Source organism: Malania oleifera, chromosome 12 (assembly GCF_029873635.1).
Source record: "Malania oleifera isolate guangnan ecotype guangnan chromosome 12, ASM2987363v1, whole genome shotgun sequence".
NCBI classification, from domain to species: Eukaryota; Viridiplantae; Streptophyta; class Magnoliopsida; order Santalales; family Ximeniaceae; genus Malania; species Malania oleifera.
The window spans coordinates 62935351-62953827 of NC_080428.1; the positions used below are offsets into that span (position 1 = coordinate 62935351).

Consider the following 18477-nt stretch of genomic DNA (forward strand, 5'->3'; position numbering starts at 1 on the left):
GCACCCTGCCTCCTTAGATTTTTCTCCACACTCAGAAATCATCACCTCCTGTTTTCTAATACACTCAAAAGAGTAACCCCACCCTCTGTCATCAAGGGCTTTACCCAACGGTTATTCCCTTGTCGACATGGTCCAGACAAAAAGAGCTTGAGTTGATCAAGGAACCTCTTGAATTCTTCATTGGCCAACAACGGAAAATTTGTTTGTCTCCCACCAAACTCAGAAATTCGCATTGCATTATCTAATAAACCAATGCTGAAAATCTTTCCGCTTTCTTTAAATGAGAGATTGAACCCCATAATAATCACTAACAATCCCAATGCACTAGTGTTCGTTCCTTGTAATCTTTTCTTTTGATAAACAAAGAAATTTTATCAGAAAAAAGCAGAATGTATACAAGAAAAAAGAAAAAGGAAAAATTAGGGGAATACAAAACCCTCCCTTTACATCAAAGGAAATTACAAAGCTCAGAGTCTAAACCCGAAAACCAAACTCAATGCAGTAGAACCAACCAGTCCCACAGCAGGTCTAGAAAAATAATCCATTTACGGACACCCACAATGATGGAAGATAAACCACCCTAAGAAAATTAATAGATATAGCCGCACCTTTGAATATTCCAGTGTTCATGTCCAACCAGTCCCATGGCTAGGGGTTTTCACTGGTTGGGTTGGGTCGGGTTGGACTTAAAATTCCAGCCAATCCGATCTTGTCAGTTTGGCAAGAAGTAAATCCTAAGTTGAACTGCTGAGAATGTAGTTTGGATTGGTTGGCTCAGCTTGAATATCGGGTGGTTTGGTTTGGGTTGACAGTTGAACCAGTGAAATATGTGTGAAAGAAGTAGGGGAAAAAAAGAAATATGTGTGAAATTTTGTCCAAACATAATAGCATATGTTACATTGAAAACACTACTTAAACTAGTTTCATTCAAGTTAAATCAAGTTAGTGTCATTCATTAACAATACACATCAATACACATTTGCAGGGCCACAGCACTAATGTCTCCCTTACTAGTCCTAACAACACATCTAAAAGTACCTTATCCCAGCTTTATCTTGCAGGATTGCAATTACTCCAATTAGTGTCTCTATGAAATGTGTGCTGTTTACAACTTCCAAAAACATAATAATTTTATAGTAATAGAAATAAGAAAGTATAACCATATTAGCCTCTACAAACTTCTGGAATAGTTGAAGAATAACGCAAGAAGTCAACAACAGCTGCAGCAGCAACCTAACCTTAAATATAATTTTCTTTTTCTATATTCAGCTCGACTTAATCTACCTATTGGTTAAATTAAATTTTACAGGATCTTTTCCTCCCAGCACCAACTCCATGTTCTTCTCGATCTTCCTCCTGCTCTAATAGCCACAGCACTGCATCAATCAAATCACCTTACTTATGGGAGCATCTACTGACCCTCAATGCAAATGCTCAAACTATTTTAAATGAATCTCTTACTTTCATTTGGTGAAATCCTACTCTTCTACATATGCAATTATTTATTATTATTTAAATAAATAGTAGGCCTATAACACAGGTTTTTACATACTATAAATGAAAACGCATTAAGAACACGCAACATTAAATTAATGCAGGAACAGACCCACCTCCAGACTGGACATGCTCCCACCTGAAGCCTGAACTGTAGCTGGCATGTTATTTGAAAAAAAAAAATTAGAAACGAAAACAGATTTCCAAAAAACAAACAATAAATCACCTGTAATCAGTAAACATAAAAAAGAAAACAACAGAGACCTGAACTTGTACCCATTGGCAAACCGCTTCCAGGACTACCAATCATTTCTGAGAGCTTCTTTCTTCTAACATCATCGAGTTTCTCCAGTGACCTTTCTAAAGGCCTCATGCCAACAGACTGTAAGAAAAACAACATAATTGCAAATATTGAAGTAACTATGACAGTTGCCAAAGCTGAACAAATTATAGAAAAAGGACCATGAGAGCCTGAAATAAATACCTTAGCTAATGCTGCCAAAGCTGAAAAGGCTGCATCTCTCACGTCTGGTGTTCCATCATTAAGGCACTACACAACAGAAATTGTTCTCTTTATCATTTCTTTTTCCCAACTAAAGAGAAAAATTCATGAAAGATCAACCTCTCCCCTTGGTGGGAAAAAAACTATTTTCCAGGGCACATAATGAAAGGAAAGGTAACAACCAATGGAGGAGATTAAACCAGGCATGACATATTGATCAATAAGATGTGATGGGCTTGTCGTCAATGTCGAAAATCCTCAAAAAAATTCTAAATAAAATTGTGCATCTAATGAAAAATAATTAAATCATAAATGATCACCATCTGGAAGTAAATCCAGCCTAGGTTAGGACTGCGAGGGCCCATGTGCATGGAGGAGGGACACATCTAACCTCAACTTTCAGCACACTACCCACCCCAAACTAAGTTTCATGCTAACAATTTTTATAGAAGATTTAAAGAGGAATTAGACCTCAATCCACAGGTTTGTACATTGAATGCAGGTGTTAACATCACAGGAAATTTCAGTCACCGAAGGTTTCATATTTCTCATAACTAAAAATAGCTGTGCAAGAAACAGATTCAGGCATAATTTCACTAACCTCCATACAGATTGGGACATAGTCCTTGTGCACCTTGAGAACAACAGCTTTGTTGCTCGCTTCAGTACAACATGTCACCCAATTTAAAGTGAGCGAGCGCACAAGAGGAACTTTGTTTTTCACCGCAACCTTAACATCTACAATAAAAAGCACCTAAGCATAAATGAGATAACATTCATAACAAAAAAAAACAGGTATGTTTGCATTCAATGACAATGTTAAACAATGAAATCAACCACACAATGACTATACCATACATGAGCCATTAATTACCAACCAGTGCATCCATATAAATAGATAAAACAAATAAGCAAATGAGATAGTGACACGAGAGACTAATAAAACTTAAAAATATTTAGCATAACAATATGGGAACGCCAAACAAATATAATTATTGCATCACTATCTTCCCTTAATCTATTTTAAAATTAAAAAAATTTAGTTTTATTTATTTCCAAAAGCTCGTGTCGAACAGTCAATTTTTTTTGTTAAAATGACTGCTTAAACCTAAATGTTAATATCCAAATAACACCATTCTTAACACCAGCATCTTTCCCACTTCCACGTAGATAAACTAACTACCCCATGTAGTTTAAAATAATAGGGCACAAATTTGTTCAAAGTCATTGTAACAAAAGCAAAATTCCAAAAATTATTTGGCATTAGATTAATTTGATATTCAGGAGTAAAAAGAATGCACTGAATTTCAATATGAAGAGGATATCCAAAATGAATTTTCATCGAAAAATAGTAATTCATCAAAAGAATGTATAAAAAAAAAAAAAATTCTTTACTTGGTTCTAAATATTGGCCATTACCATGGTTTTAAATAACGGCCATGACCGTTACGTAACGCTGTTACGTAACGGCTTTTTGGGTTACCGATACCGTTACACATCGCAAAATTGGTGGGAAGAAAAATCACGGTTGTAACAGCCTTTACCGACCGCGACCATTACGTAAAGGCCACTACAGCCGTTACGTAACCGCTACAAGACTGTTACACCAAAAAATTATTCTATTTTCTACTTTTTCTTCTCACTTTTTCCCTCTCTTTCATTTATCATTCTCAATATACTAAGTGGCAAGAGGGTGCAAAGATTATAATGAGAATGACAATGATACAAAATTTACTATTTCTTTACATACTCACAATAGATGCATATCATGCATTAATTAACAATTTGAAAATACTAACTTGATAGGAAAATATTTTATTTTGATAATATTAGTAATGTGATATTTATGTTCTATATTTTTCAACTTCAACCTTCTTTCTTTTCTAGCTATTTTATATTTGTATTATTCGTATGTCTTATGCGTCTAATAGATTAATGGAGTGTACAATGTATTTTATTTTCTTAATTAATTTAGCGCACATAAGGATTTATCACAAATAAGAACAATGAGAAGTATAAATACGCGCACACACGTAATTTTTCTATCAATGGTGGTTTAAAACAAATGTAAACTTGTTGCCCTTACCAAATAACTTAGTTACTCGAACTAAAGGATCCAAAATACACTAGAATTCTTTCTAAGAAGGGCTAAAAGCTTAAAACATGCAAGTACGCTAATATGCACAAAGTTGTGCATGCTTCAAAAAAATTCACGTATGTTACACCTGCTTCCCATTATGTAACATATGCTACTCCTGCTTCCCGTTACACCCGTTACCGTTACGTTACGCTACCTGCTACCACAATTTAAAACCATGACCATTACATAATGGAAAAAAGTTCCACAATTCCGTAACACCCCGCTATATCAGCATGACTGAATTTGTCAGGCATAATGGTACCATTGTAGGCTGTTACAGTGGTGTAACAGACTGTCAGCATATAAAAGCCTCATTTCAACCATTTTTGCAGATATCTTGTGCAATTGTGGTCCAAGCCCTTTTCTTACTCCACTCCTACTGAGATCCACTTAAATTCTGCATCAAAAACAGATATTTGAGAATGAAATTTGAATCAACCATTGGTCTAGTTCTAAGAACATCATTTGTTCTGCTATTTCTCTAGATTTCTCTACATTGAGTTTGGTTAAAATTCAACAATTTTTTCTTCTTGAAGGAATTTCTTGTCCATTTTCCTCTCAGTCAGTTAATTTCCATCTTTTTTTCCTTTACATTAAAGCTTTGCTTTTGCATATCATAACTTTGCAACTTCCTTGGTACAAAATTATTGAAAGATAAATTATTTTAAATTAACTAAAAACTATATTTAAAAATTTTTCATTTTCATTTTCAACATAAGCTGAAGGGGAGCCCTAGGCGCAACGGTAAAGTTGTCATTGTGTGACCTAGAGGTCACAGGTTCAAGGTGTGGAAACAGCCTCCTGCAAAAATGCATGGTTAGGCTGTGTACTATAGGCCCATCGTGGTCCGCCCCTTCCCCAGACCCTGCACTTGCAGGAGCTTTGTGCACCAAGCTGCCTTTTTTTTTTTTTTTAACCATAAGCTCTCCATCAAAAAGAAAAAATCGCTGTAACCTTTTATCCTTAAATTTCTTGGCTAATAATATTACTAACTGCCACTAAACCCCATAGCAACAAGCAAAAGTATTCTTTTTGTTTGCAAATGCTTTATATATATGCTTTATATATATATATTCTTATTTTTAATATTTTATCGTAGGTAAGTTACATAGTCACCAGATAATAACACCCCAGCAAACCACATATTGGTATGAATGTTCCAAATCAACATCCTCTCCAAAATATACAAGTGCCATACATTTTTTTCATTGAAATATCTAATTAAGTATACCCCTAACATTCCATATTTTAGAGCATGTGCAATTCCACATTTTGCTCTTAAATAATGAATTCGATACATGGTTAACAAAATCCCGATCTGGTGTATGATCATTTGGAATGCTAGGATCCTAGGATGGCAATCCTACTCGCGAACCTACCAATCCTATTTGTGCAATGGAATATAGATTTTTCCTATTTAGCAATTTAAAGAAAAAGGCCCAACATATACTTTATTAGCCCAAGTACTATACTTTTGCAATAGACATAAACTTTAGTCTAGTTGGCCCAAATGCATCAAAATTAGGGCAAAATAACAAGCATGCCATGGGGTTTGTTCAATCCAAGTCTAGAGAGAAGCTTGGCATCTTTTGAAAGCTATACAAACAAACAAACAAAACCAAGCCTTAGTCCCACTAAGTGGGGTCGGCTATATGAATCCTTTTCCGCCAATTTATGCGATCAGACGCACTACCATTCCTTTGAAATTGTAAGCTCTCTTAGAGCTTAGAGTTTGTGATAGGCAGATCCTGAGTTGTCTATCAGCAGGCTGGCACTTATTTTTCTTCCAGCAACAGTAGAGACTAGCTGAGAGCTTTGAGATCAGCAGCAAGCTTCAACAAATAGAGAGCAGGAAGTTGTGTGGAAAATGAGTTTTTTGACAAAACGAAGGGAGACTCACTCTAATGAAAAGCACCATGTCAAACCTTCTGGTTTACTTTGCGTCACTCCTCCCACTCCCAATTTCTCTTGCCAAAGGATTGGAAGGGGTTCAAAGGAGGTTCATTTGGAGGAACCTGGGGCATAATTCAAATTCCACCTGGTCAAGTGGGCTCGGTAAAACAGCTCATGTTAAGATCTTGACCCTGACAACTTGCAAAGAAGGGGGCTCTTCATTGCCAACAGACGTGCCCTTTGCATGGCTGAGGCAGAATTAGTAGACCATATCCTTCTCCATTGCCCCTGGACTTGAAATCTTAGGAATGTGGCTTTGACTCTTATCGTACAGCGGTGGGTTACCGCTACATCTGTCGGAGGGGAATTCTGAGCCTAGAGAGGGATTCAGGCAACAAAGGAAAAGAGGAAGGCTTTGTCTCTTATTCCTTTCGCAATTTTCTGGTGTTTGGAAAGAGAGGAATAGAAGAGTTTACAAAAATTCAGTCTCGATGCTTCAGTTCAGCAAAGAGCAGTGGTCTACTGCCGTTATTACTAGGTATAGTGGACTTGTAGCAAATGAGCTGAATGTAATTTCTGATTTTTGTGACACCCTCCACGGTGGTTGATTTCTTGCATACTGTTAGACTACCACTTTACTTAAATGCTTAAACTATCCGGTTGCGGGCCAACAATGTACATCAAGCTTTAACACTCCCCCTCACGTGCAGCCCGACAGCACGTGGAGAGATAAACATACGATAAATAATACCCATGATAGGGAACACAATAATTTTTTAAAACACCACACAATAAACACAGGCAACAAGACTAGAACCCAGGACCTCCTGGCAACCAGCTCTAATACCATGTTAGACAAGCACTCTACCTAAAAGCTTTAGCTATTAGGTTATGGGCCAACAATGTATATTTGGATTGGCATCCCCATGATGCCCTTTTAGTATATACTTTCTTTACTGATCAAAAAAAAAAAAGACAAATAGAGAGTTGTACAATTAGGCTAAGAGCTTAAAGTTGCAGGTTTATGACAGTTATGAGTTATCTTTGTAGTTTATTACTTTCTTCGTCTCTTTTTTTCTCATTATCAACAAGCCAGAAACCTATCTTTTTCTCCAAAGCAGCAGATAGCTTTCTTTTTCTTCCTCTTTTCTTTTCCTTCCTCTTCCTCTTCTCTTTTCTTCTTCAAAACCACAGAAACTGAGAAGTTTACATCAATAAGATTAGCAATTTCTTCTTCCTTTTCTCGTCATTCTTTTGTTTTTCTTTTTTAATTACAATTATTGAATAAACAAGCTAGCAACAGTCAGTCCTTTGTAGAGCACTCTGCAATTCAGGCTATTCAGTTTCCCTTTTTAGGGTCAAAATTGCTGAAGGAAAAACCTGCCAGGTGCTAGCTAGCAAGCTAGCTACATTCCTAAAATTTGTTTTAATTTCTTAAACTTACTATCAAGTTTTTAGGCTTATCTTATCGAGGGTTGTCATAAAATGCCAAATACATAAGTTTTAAATTTATTTTACATTTTAAGTAGAATCTTTAGATCCACGATCCCATCCTGCGGAACTCCAACCATCCTATGTAGGGCCCCAATTCTAACAACCTTGATTAGATAGGATATATGCAATTATGCAAAACTTGAATTTATGTAACTATTATTATTTTAGATATTTTAGTTGGTAATTATTAGTACTTTAAGTAGTGAATTAATTACTTATTAATATTTCTAATTTATAGGGGTATGTTGTTGTCATTTCAGAATGTTGGATATGATATATCTATACACAGACTTGTTCCATCAATCTAATTTTTCAATCTCTATAGTTAATTACTTGCCTACCTTAAAATTAGCCTACCTTAAAAGTATTTCTAAAATTTTGAGTCATTAATGATTAAACCATAAGAAATATGATTTTTGTGAACAGTACACCAAAATTATATCAAAATCATGTTGACAACTAAAGAATGTTTGTAGACATAATAAAGTTAGCCAAAATATATTTAAAATCAGATTTTAGAATATTGCATGCTTATTTGTCAATTTGGGCATGGTTATGCATGCTTGAAAAAAAATCATGCCACTTCTTGTGAGTTGTGACAACCATAACCACTACATGATGCTCTACCAGCAACCGTGTTTTAAAACCATGATGCTATATTGTTCACAATTTCATTTACAAGCACTCCAAAAAAGCACGGATAAGTTACATCCACAACCACTACATGATGCTCTACCAGCAACTGTGTTTTAAAACCATGATGCGATATAATTCACAACTTCATTTACGAGCACTCCAAAAAAGCACTGATAAGCAACTAAATTCATAAATCTCTTAGGGAGAATTGCAGTAGAGTATTCCCAACATACCATCCCCTTAAGTTGTTGAAACAAACAAGCAATTAAATTCTTGTGCAGAAATAAACCACAAGAAGCATCATTCTATAGTGAACACGTAACTAATTTAGCTTCTCAGATAAAAATAAAAATAAAAATAAAAACCTGATTTGTGACAAGAAGCGGGTACTTTGATGGATCATTTTGACCCAATTTGGAGGCTTATGTCAAAGAAGAGAATCAAGGATTACTAGGTCCTAAACCCAAATGTGCTTAGTTAATTAGTTGTTTATGATGCATTTTAGTTTGCTCGTAGTAGGATTCTGTGTTTTTGGGCTTGATGGTCATATTTATGTATTTTGGGGGTGGGTGTGTAATTTCATGTAGTTTCAGGGGTATGTGTGTAATTTATTCTGTTATTGACTTTCTCATGAATAGTGTGTGAAAGCCATGTAGGAGGTGATAACACCCACCCCACCCCCCCCCCCCCCCCGGTGACCGCCTCTCCTCTATTTCTTCCAATTTCTCTCTTGGCAGCAGACCCTTGATGCTGTCCATCATCAAAACTACTTTCAACTTCCCCTTGAGGAAAAATTCATGATTGAAAAAAGAAAAAGGCTTAACAGTCATCATCCATATTCTAATCCCAGCCAAAGAAATCAAAACTCTTTCATTAATTAATCAACCACTAACTCATACATCCACAACTCCTGCATGAGGAAAAATGCATATCTTAGCAAATTGAAAATGCCAAAAAATACATGATAAATTATAAGAAGCACAAAATGATTATAAGAGAGTGCCTTAATAAAGTTTTTATAAACTAGTGAAGAATGAAAAACCTACCTTCAACAATATCAGCAAGACTTAAACACCCAGCCTTGTGGATAGCTTGGAGAGTTTGAGTAAGCGACTCAGCCAAAGTAGGTTTTTTCTCTTTCAATTTTTCCTATCAAAGACGAAATAGGTCAGTATGCAACAAACAGCTCTAGTTTAACATCAAACCCTTTTCCTTTTCTTTTTTTATGGAGAAGGGAGGGGGTGTGGGAGAACTAATCACAGTTATTAAAGCACGAAGAAATTAATTTCTTTATGCATCAACCACCGCTCTTGTTAAACAACCAATGCAATTATAAAACACTGACTGGATTTGGAAACATTCACCATTTTGAGGAATTGTAGACAATTCCTATTCCATATCAGCATTTCTTTTTTGATAGCCAAATTATTGACTTACAGCCAATCACACCTTTTTCACACCCACCTATAGAGTGGCTATTGAAACACCACCAAATTGAGTTCAAGCATTCAATTTTCATGAAACCCTTCCCCCCCCCCCCCCCCCAACCAAAAAATTTTAACAAAAAAAAAAAGTTGCACAAAATTGATCAAGAAAGGGAAAAATACATGGAACTCAGTATTTTATCTGTCGTTAATGTCTTGAACCTATATTTAACCTCATTTACGAGTTTGAGGCGCAATTCACAAACAAAGCAGGGAAGCCTTGTTGTTACTATTTTTTCTTTTTCTTTGGTGGGGGGGGGGGGGGTGGGGAGAGGGAGGGAAACAGGAGGTTACCAGTTGTTATGCCATTAGTACGTACTAAACTGTTAAAATCAGATCCATTCATAACTATATATATATTCATCAACCAAAATACATGCATCCAGGTGAGATGTGCCAACGTACTTACAAGTAAAACTGGCAATAAGAACCGTGAACTCCCAGAAAAATGGGTTCTTAAACCCCTGGCAAGATTTCCAATTGCTTGAATGGCTTCAACAGCAACAGCTATGTTCACATCCGTGATAAGCTAAAAGCCAAAATAAAAAATCAAATACTTTGTGAGATAGCCAGCAATAAATAGAGTACTTGAACTCAAATTTCAGAAATAAAAATTGCATGTGCATAATAACATGCAAAGATAAAGATCCAAACATTGGAACACTTGCTGGCATGACATTTTCGCAAAGACAAATAGCAATAGACAGCAGTTATAGTAACTAATACCAGAAACCACTTTTGCTTCAGAGAGGTTGTTGGGTTAGATTTATCACCAGCCAGCTTGAACCCTCTCCAATTCACAGGTCAGGAACACAACTCATTTATTTATTAATAATCGGGGAAACACAAAAACAACGGGAACCCAGAACCAAATTCTACAATATTTATTCCAAGCAAATTAGCAGGCAGAATGACAACTGCCAGGTCTCTGTGTGCATGTGCAAATGACCGTGTAGGAAGAGTGAGTAAACAAGATCTGAAATACATGTCCTTATTAAATATGCAATGGAATAGAAAGCAAGGTTCTCAGCATAAACTCCAATGGAACTTCAATCACCATAGATGGAATAATGATATAATGGAAGTTCACAGAGTACAATAAGTCAAAATCAAGCATCAACTCAAATCAAAATATTTTCAATTCCTAATCTGTTAAACTTTAAATCTGCTTTAGAACTGGAATTAAATCAACAATTCAGAAGGTATAGTTGTAATTAAGTGGGTCATTGTTTAGGGTCTAAACATAAATCCAGGAAAGACGTAGAGGCGGATTTAATAACCACAATGATAACAAAAAAGAAAATGAATATAACTGTAAGCTCAAGATGCCACAATTAGGTATCCTAAATTCCAAATCATGGAGAAGTGAGATAGTGATATGCACAACCACACATTTACACGCTACAAGTAGATAACATTCTAAGTATCCTGTAGGAAAATGAAATATGAAATGAATACCTTAAAGATTCCTTCTATTCTGCATATGTGAAATACTCAAAGGAAAACAAGATGTAATTGCTTGAATCAAGGAAAAATTGAAATACCTTCTTCAATGTACGACAAATTTCTGTGAAATCACCAGGTGCAATCCTTTTTGTTGAAGCAAGTTTAGTCAGCTCTGCAACAGCCTCCTTTCGTTCAGACCACTTGGTAGCTTTCTAAATTAAAGATAAAACAATTATTAACAAAACAGAACCAAAACATGCCCTTGAAAACAAGAAATGATATCACATCTACATCAACAATAAAACACAACAGAACCGCACCATCTACATGATGTTGAACAAGATGAGAGGGAGAGAGAGAGAGAGAGAGAGAGAGAGCACTGACCACTCCGTCCCAAAATCCTGACTTTTCCAATGGAGTTAATATATCAACAGGGTCAACAAGCTCATACTCATCTATTTCCTGAGGAGCTGAAAAACAAACATGTATTTCAGGCCAAGCATGGAAAGTCAAGTCACCACACCTAAATTCTCTGTAAATGTATGTGTTATCTTCACACTCATAGCACACAGAGTGCTCCCATTAAATAAAACTATATATAATAAATGATGATCGCATACCATCAGAAGCAGATTCTTCAGAGGGGCCAGGACCAGAAACTTCAGAGACGACTTCTTGTTCAGGCTCCTTGTCTTGTTCAGACCTGATCAATACATCAACAAATAATCAAATCTTAATGCATTAAAACTACAATGTAAAGCAGGACAATTACATAACAATTACAGACCTCCTAGAAGCAAAAGCTAACTTCAGACGAAGCTCTGATGAAAGCTCCGTGCACAGATACAAGCTAAAACCAGGTGATGAGAAGAACTAATACCATGAATCTACGATGCACAGATACAAGTTCTGTGCATGCAATGCACTAGCCTACCTTCAGGGAGGTACTCACGCATCAGAGGAAGAGAGGGAAGGATAAATTAAGGCTCACAGAATGTCTGTCAATTGACTTTTCTAGGCTCTGTTTAATAATGGTATTTAAGTGTTCAAAACTGCATATGTTTAACGGTTCCCCTTTCAATGCATTTGATAGCAAGCACCACAGTTGAAAAGGGCCTGAAACATCAATCCATTGGGGACTTATCGAACTAGATTTCAAGTGTATACCTGCAGTAAAGTCTGAATTTTTAGCTTTATAAAATAGTGCCTTGTATCATTCCAATGCAACAAGGATAAGTTATACAACAAGATGGATATCCTGAGAACACTTAATTGGTCCACTAATAAATGATGCATGCAGGAGTAACACACAAAATTACAGACTTCATTTTCCCAAGGCATATAAGAATTCAGAAACCTCCAGAAATTATGTGTCCTAAATTTCTAATTTTGGCATTTAGGCACAATTTTACAGCTTATGTGCATAACCGGAAATATGTAACTGAGGTGACAAAGGACAGGTAGAACGAGTAATACGGGAGGAATTCAGTAGAATATATATCAGCAATCATAAGAATCTTAAGATAAGTTCTAAGTTAGCTTAATATATTAAAATACAAACCAAAGGTCACGCAATAATTAATACAACAAATCAGAAAAATAAAAAGGAGAAAGCAAAGGGAATACTTAAAACAACTATAAATAACCATAAATGGCAGAGAAGACCAAATGATACATTGGCTACATCCAATGACAGGCAGCACAAGTTCATATCTAAACAGCGCCAATGAGTTAGCCAGCAAGTAATTTACAGGCTCTCGCACCTAATATTTTCTCAAATCATGCGTATGAAGTAAAATATACTTATCAAAAAACAAGCTAACAACAAATCACTAATGATGCCCGGCAAAAGAAAAATACTGGAGCAGGCTCAATTCCCTGACCATTTGGCAGTGAAAAATGTTCTCAATGGTAAGAAAATATAGCCACAATTATTACCTTATTTTGCGAGATGGCCTAGCTGTTCCTGTAACATTGACAAGCTCAGCTTCCAGCTCTTTTTTCTAAAGATGGAGAAAAAAAAAGCACAAACCATAATTTTATTTTCTACTCTGTTGAAAAAGATACAAACATCAAACATAATAAAGGGAAACAAATGTATCATACCATCGTATCCCGCATTTTCTCAAACAATATTGATTTTACTGGGTCTTTACCAATCCAACGGCAAAGTTCAAGCGTCAGGCCTTTGGAGGAAGCACGAACATTTTGATCTTGGTGATCGAAAAGTTCAGGAAGCATCTTAAGAATTCTTTTTGGGGGAACAACCTTAGACCCAAATTCACTAATGACATACACAGCAAAAACATAGATATTTACTGAGTTAGCTAAACTAATGAAAAAAAGTGATGCATGATTCTTAACATGAAAGTTCAAGGGACAAACCTTAGAGCTTGGAACATGACATCAATTGCAGGCACCACTGCCTTTGCAACTTTATTTTTTATTGCCTTCTCCATAGAATCCTGCAATTAAAACAAACCTTGTGAGTTATGTGGTAGAGAATTTAACCATCACATTGCACATGGAAAAGGTACTGAAATATAAAAGCTAAAAGTACACTGTCAAAAAAAGATATAACAGAACCAAAAATATATCGAAGAAAACATGACACCAAGTCATTAATCTGGTAACCATATGTCGAATAAGTCAAAATTTAGAAAGAAAACTAGAATGTGCAACACCAAGTGATCCATTAACATTTCAATCCCTACACTAAATTTGTCTAATGATAAGTAATTTGAAGAAAAAGGTAACAGAGTTACAGACAAGAATTTAAATTTCAAGGCATCAAGACTCAAGATGGAAATTTTGATGTCGATTTGGACATCATTTTGAAAATTAGTAAGTACGGCATGAATTTCTTTCAGATAAAAGAAGAAATTATTTTAAAAAAGAAGGAATTACAACATATCAGAGGACAAACCAGTCCTATGAAACAAAACATAAAATAAAAACAACTATAAAAAAGCAAAAAAAAAAAAAACAAACAAACAAACAAGGCTCCCCAGTTTCATTGTACATCAATAAGCCATAAAGAAGCCAAAAATAAAAAGGAACCCTACTTCACACCAGCTCTAAATCAATCACCCATCCCCTTTAAAATTCTAGAATCTAGAATTAAACCCCAACCAAATACTCCATAGGATAGCAAAATAGCAAATCCCCAAAGTATTGTTGGCTTCCTTCCAAGAACCAAGCCCCTAATATCTTTGAAGGAAAATTCATTCCAAAGATGCTGGGCACACCAAATACTTCCCTAAACACACTAAAAGACCAGAACCAAATGCCTCAAGAAAAAGGCAATGCAAAAATAAATAAGAACTCATTTCACTACATTGAAAACAGAGGATGCAAACATATAGAGAGAAATGTTTCAAAGATATTTGAACTTAGACTACTAACAGAAATTAGAAACAGTAATTGAAATTTATGAATAATAGTATAGTAAATAAAATAGATCAAGGATAGGCATTGTGGCCTATAAGCGCAACAGTTGTAATGCAGTAATCATATTAAACGTATTCAATTAGTATAATTTTTTTCAATAGCATATTGATTTAATACAACTAAAATTCATAAATCAATTAAACATTAGTAATCTCGTAAATATAATTTAAACATAAAAGATCAAATAAAATGTTTTAGGTTTAAGTTTTGCATCAAATTTCAAGTCTAAAAGTTATATCATCTATATCTTTCTTGTAATAATCTTTACTTTAAATTTTCAATAAAAAAAGATCAAGTAAGATTTAAAAAAAAAAAAAAGAGGATTCATTAAAGAAAAAAAAGATGCACAGAAAGGAGAATAAAGCATCCTTCCATGAGAAAAGAGAACATAAAAGAAGCAGCTACAATCAAAATAACACCGCCTTCCAGGTCCGAGAAAGACATCCCTTTAAAACAGCTAGCTTAAAAGGACCAAAGATAAGGCAAGTAATGAATCCTTTCCCATCACAAAGGATAATTGACCACCTTCCCTGTAAAAAAAAAATGTCTTTTTCCATTCAGATTCCTCATAAAACTGCAAAGATCTCACAAACCCACAAAACTGAATCATCTCCACTCTTCCCGATGCATGTAAAGGAAATATTCAACAATTTCTCCACTCATCCCAAACAAACCCAAGTACCTCCAAGTAAACCAAAACAACTTATTCATCATCCCCCAAGAAAAAGAGCAATGCAAAAAAAAATTAGATGAGATGATGCACATTCTGAGCTATCAAAAAAGATAGGATACATCCAAAGATAGCACCTTCAAAAGTCTAATTGGTGTTAACTCTATCAAGAACAACCAGACAAATAAAAACCTCAAACATACAGAGGACTTTAGCTTTCTATGAAGAATAAAGGACATATAAGTTCTAATCAAATGCTCAAAAAAAAAAAAAAGATTCAAAAGGATAGACTCATGAAGAATCCAACCCCATGACCGACTATCTCTACCATTTAAGAGATGACATCCCTCCAAAAACGAGAAATACAAAAGAGAGAGTTCCTCTACTTCTCTATCATTCAGAAACCTATGAAAATGGAAATCACAATGAGTAATAGACCCATTTGAGGAAAGAAAGAAGCAATGACATCATTATGCCCTAACCAGAGACAAAAATGCACTCAAAAAAAATCATATTCATAAAATAGCATCCCACCCATTAGCCTACATATCAAATCTACTTTTTATAATTATATGCTAAATAGAGATCTCCAATAAGAGAAATCGCCACAACCATGCCCAATAAGGTAGTGTCCTCAGAAATCAACTGTCCAAAAGACCCCCCTCCAACTTAGACCTGCAACCAAAGGAAAATCACACGATCCCTCTTTCCCCACCACCCTCAACCAAAGGAAATCTCTCATAACTTTCTCCAATTTACTAGCAACCCCTAGTAAAATGTGACACTAAATCAGTAAAATGTGACACTAACTACAGAGTTATTTCTACATATTTGATAATTGAACTGTTCGAAGTTAAAACACTACAAATGGGAAAAAAAAAAATTCTTCATGTTCTGGCAAATCAAAAATATACGAATTCATAGATCAAAACTGGAAATTCACCTGCACCAAACATCAGGCTAATAAATCAGAACCTATGTCTCTGCTGCATATTTTCTTTTATTGCCTTTACACACACAATTACTCTCTCCCTTGTTCCTCAAAGGGAGCTCAGCATGGGTTTCTGAAGCATTCTAGCAAAGGTGAATCCCGCATGAAATGCATGATAATATCTTGGATTCATGGGAATGTAAGATACATCAAAAACACAGGTATTTAATAGTTAATACTCTCCTCATCCTCAGGTAACCTTCGATTCACATGAGAATTCAATTTAATTGGACAAAAATGTCAATGTCATTCATTGCTCTAATACAAAATTGCTCCTTGTTCAACAATTTTAATATGATTATTTAAAAAATAGTATTACTTATCTTGTTGTTGATGTTGTTTGTTTCATAATCATGATTATGTTTAAAAATAGTGCTAAATTTTATCTTTATTATCTCTATTATTAATCAAGGAAAGCCTAGGCAGTTTTTTTATTAAAAGAAGAAGATATATCAAGAGAGGAAGTGAATACAAGCAATAGAGAACAAGGGGCCTCAAGAAAGAAAGCTGAAAAAAAATAAAAATTGGCAGCCTAGTGCACGAACCTCCCAGATACATGGGGGAAGGGGACTCAAGGGAGGACCATGATGGGACTAGTATGCAACCTTACCTTGCATTTTTGCAAGAGGCTGTTTCCACACGTTGAACATGTGGCCTGGACTCCAGGCCACACGACGACAACTCTATTGTTGTGTCAAGGCTCCCCTTCAAGAAAATGAACTCAAAACAAAGAATAAAAAACGGCCTCAAAAATGCAATCATCCATTTCTCTTCAACCATCTTTTCACAAATGCCTTCAATTTGCAAGTTATATTATAAATACAATATTTACAAATCATGCAAATATAAGTAATTTAACAAATTATTTCATTCATTTTTTATAATAAAAGATGATGAATTTAATAGAGAAAGAAGAGTGTACAAAAAGGAGAACAAGAAATCCTCCACAACAAAAGAAGAAAAATAAAAAATAAACCAGAACAATAAAACAAAACTCAAACAATTAGACTAACAATGCCAACCAATCCCGTAGGATATCCAAAACCTCACTCCTTTAGAACCACCAGCAAAGCAAGGCTAAATAATGAAATTTCTCCCATAGCAAAGGAACATTCAGCACTTTCCCCACAAATATACGAGTATTTTCAATCGATAAACCCCAAATTACAAGAACCATACACATCCACAAAGCAAGAACATCCTTCCTTTTACCAAAACCAGAAAAATAAGCGGCCAGCAAATACTCTGCCGAACCTAGACAAACCCAATTTTCTCCAGAAAGACCAAAAATCTTATTCCATTTACTCAAGCAGACGAGCAGTTCAAAACAAATGAGACTATTTCACAACTACCAAGACAAGGAAACATATATCAGGACAAAGTGCCTTTGAAGGTCTCCTACTCTGCAACAGATTGTTGGTGTTAACTCTATTAGAGAACAAACGACCAAATAAAAGCCTTGATCATTAGGGAACTTTGTCCTTCCAAATAATTCTATGGAGTGGAAAGGAAATGTTAGCATTAATCAAGTAGTCACAAAAAGATTTGCAAGAATAATCCCTTGAAGAGTCTAGTGACCAAGAATGTCTATACACCCCAAAGTAAGGATAGCAAGTCCCCAATAACATCAACAAGGAAGACAACTCAAGCATACAAAATTTACTTTTAATGACTCTATGGCAGAATGAGAGGACTCCTCTAAAGGAAAACGCCATAACCATTTAGCTAGAAGAGCAATGTCTTTGGACACCAACTTACCAAGACCCAAACCCTCCACCCTCCAACCTAAACCTACAGATAATCTCCTAGCTAACAAGAAGAATATCTCTTATCCCCAACCCCAACCAAAGGTAATCTCGCATGATCTTTCTTTTACTGTCTATCCCCACTGAAATTTTAACAGGGGAATGCTAGCCAGACAAGCTTGAGTAAGAGTAATGGGACCCCCTAAAAAGAATAACTCACCTTTCCACCCATCCAAACGCTCCACTAGCGGATCCAAAATAAATAAATAAATAAACCACAGACCTAGGATTACCACCCAACAGATCACCAAGATATGGGCCAATGAAAAAAGACCACAAGCCCCTAACGAAGCAAACTCCCTAGACCTACTAGATGTCAAATTGATGGCTGCTATACCACTCTTAGCCAAATTAATATTTAAGGCTAGAACCCTCTCAAATATTCAAAGGAGTCAAAATGTCCAAAAAAGAATCTCCATCATCACGAATGAAAAATATATAATCAACAAATTGAAGACAGGACACACAAACC

The 18477-nt window shown here is 35.4% G+C and overlaps 1 protein-coding gene across 3 annotated transcripts in view; it reads right to left on the reverse strand.

Moving 5' to 3' along the window:
• Positions 1-18477, reverse strand: part of LOC131144979 (protein MOR1) — a 44743-nt gene that overhangs the window by 18300 nt on the left and 7966 nt on the right. For 2 of the 3 annotated variants that reach the window (XM_058093982.1, XM_058093983.1), the window contains exons 4-15: positions 13475-13554; positions 13196-13373; positions 13028-13092; positions 11710-11792; positions 11474-11559; positions 11188-11301; positions 10053-10172; positions 9206-9308; positions 2598-2734; positions 1979-2044; positions 1759-1876; positions 1611-1651 (exon numbers count right to left, since the gene is read on the reverse strand). In XM_058093982.1, coding sequence (XP_057949965.1) covers positions 1611-1651; positions 1759-1876; positions 1979-2044; positions 2598-2734; positions 9206-9308; positions 10053-10172; positions 11188-11301; positions 11474-11559; positions 11710-11792; positions 13028-13092; positions 13196-13373; positions 13475-13554 — 1191 coding nt within the window. The remainder of the gene's footprint in view (positions 1-1610; positions 1652-1758; positions 1877-1978; positions 2045-2597; positions 2735-9205; positions 9309-10052; positions 10173-11187; positions 11302-11473; positions 11560-11709; positions 11793-13027; positions 13093-13195; positions 13374-13474; positions 13555-18477) is intronic. The other variant, XM_058093984.1, reaches the window with a different exon arrangement.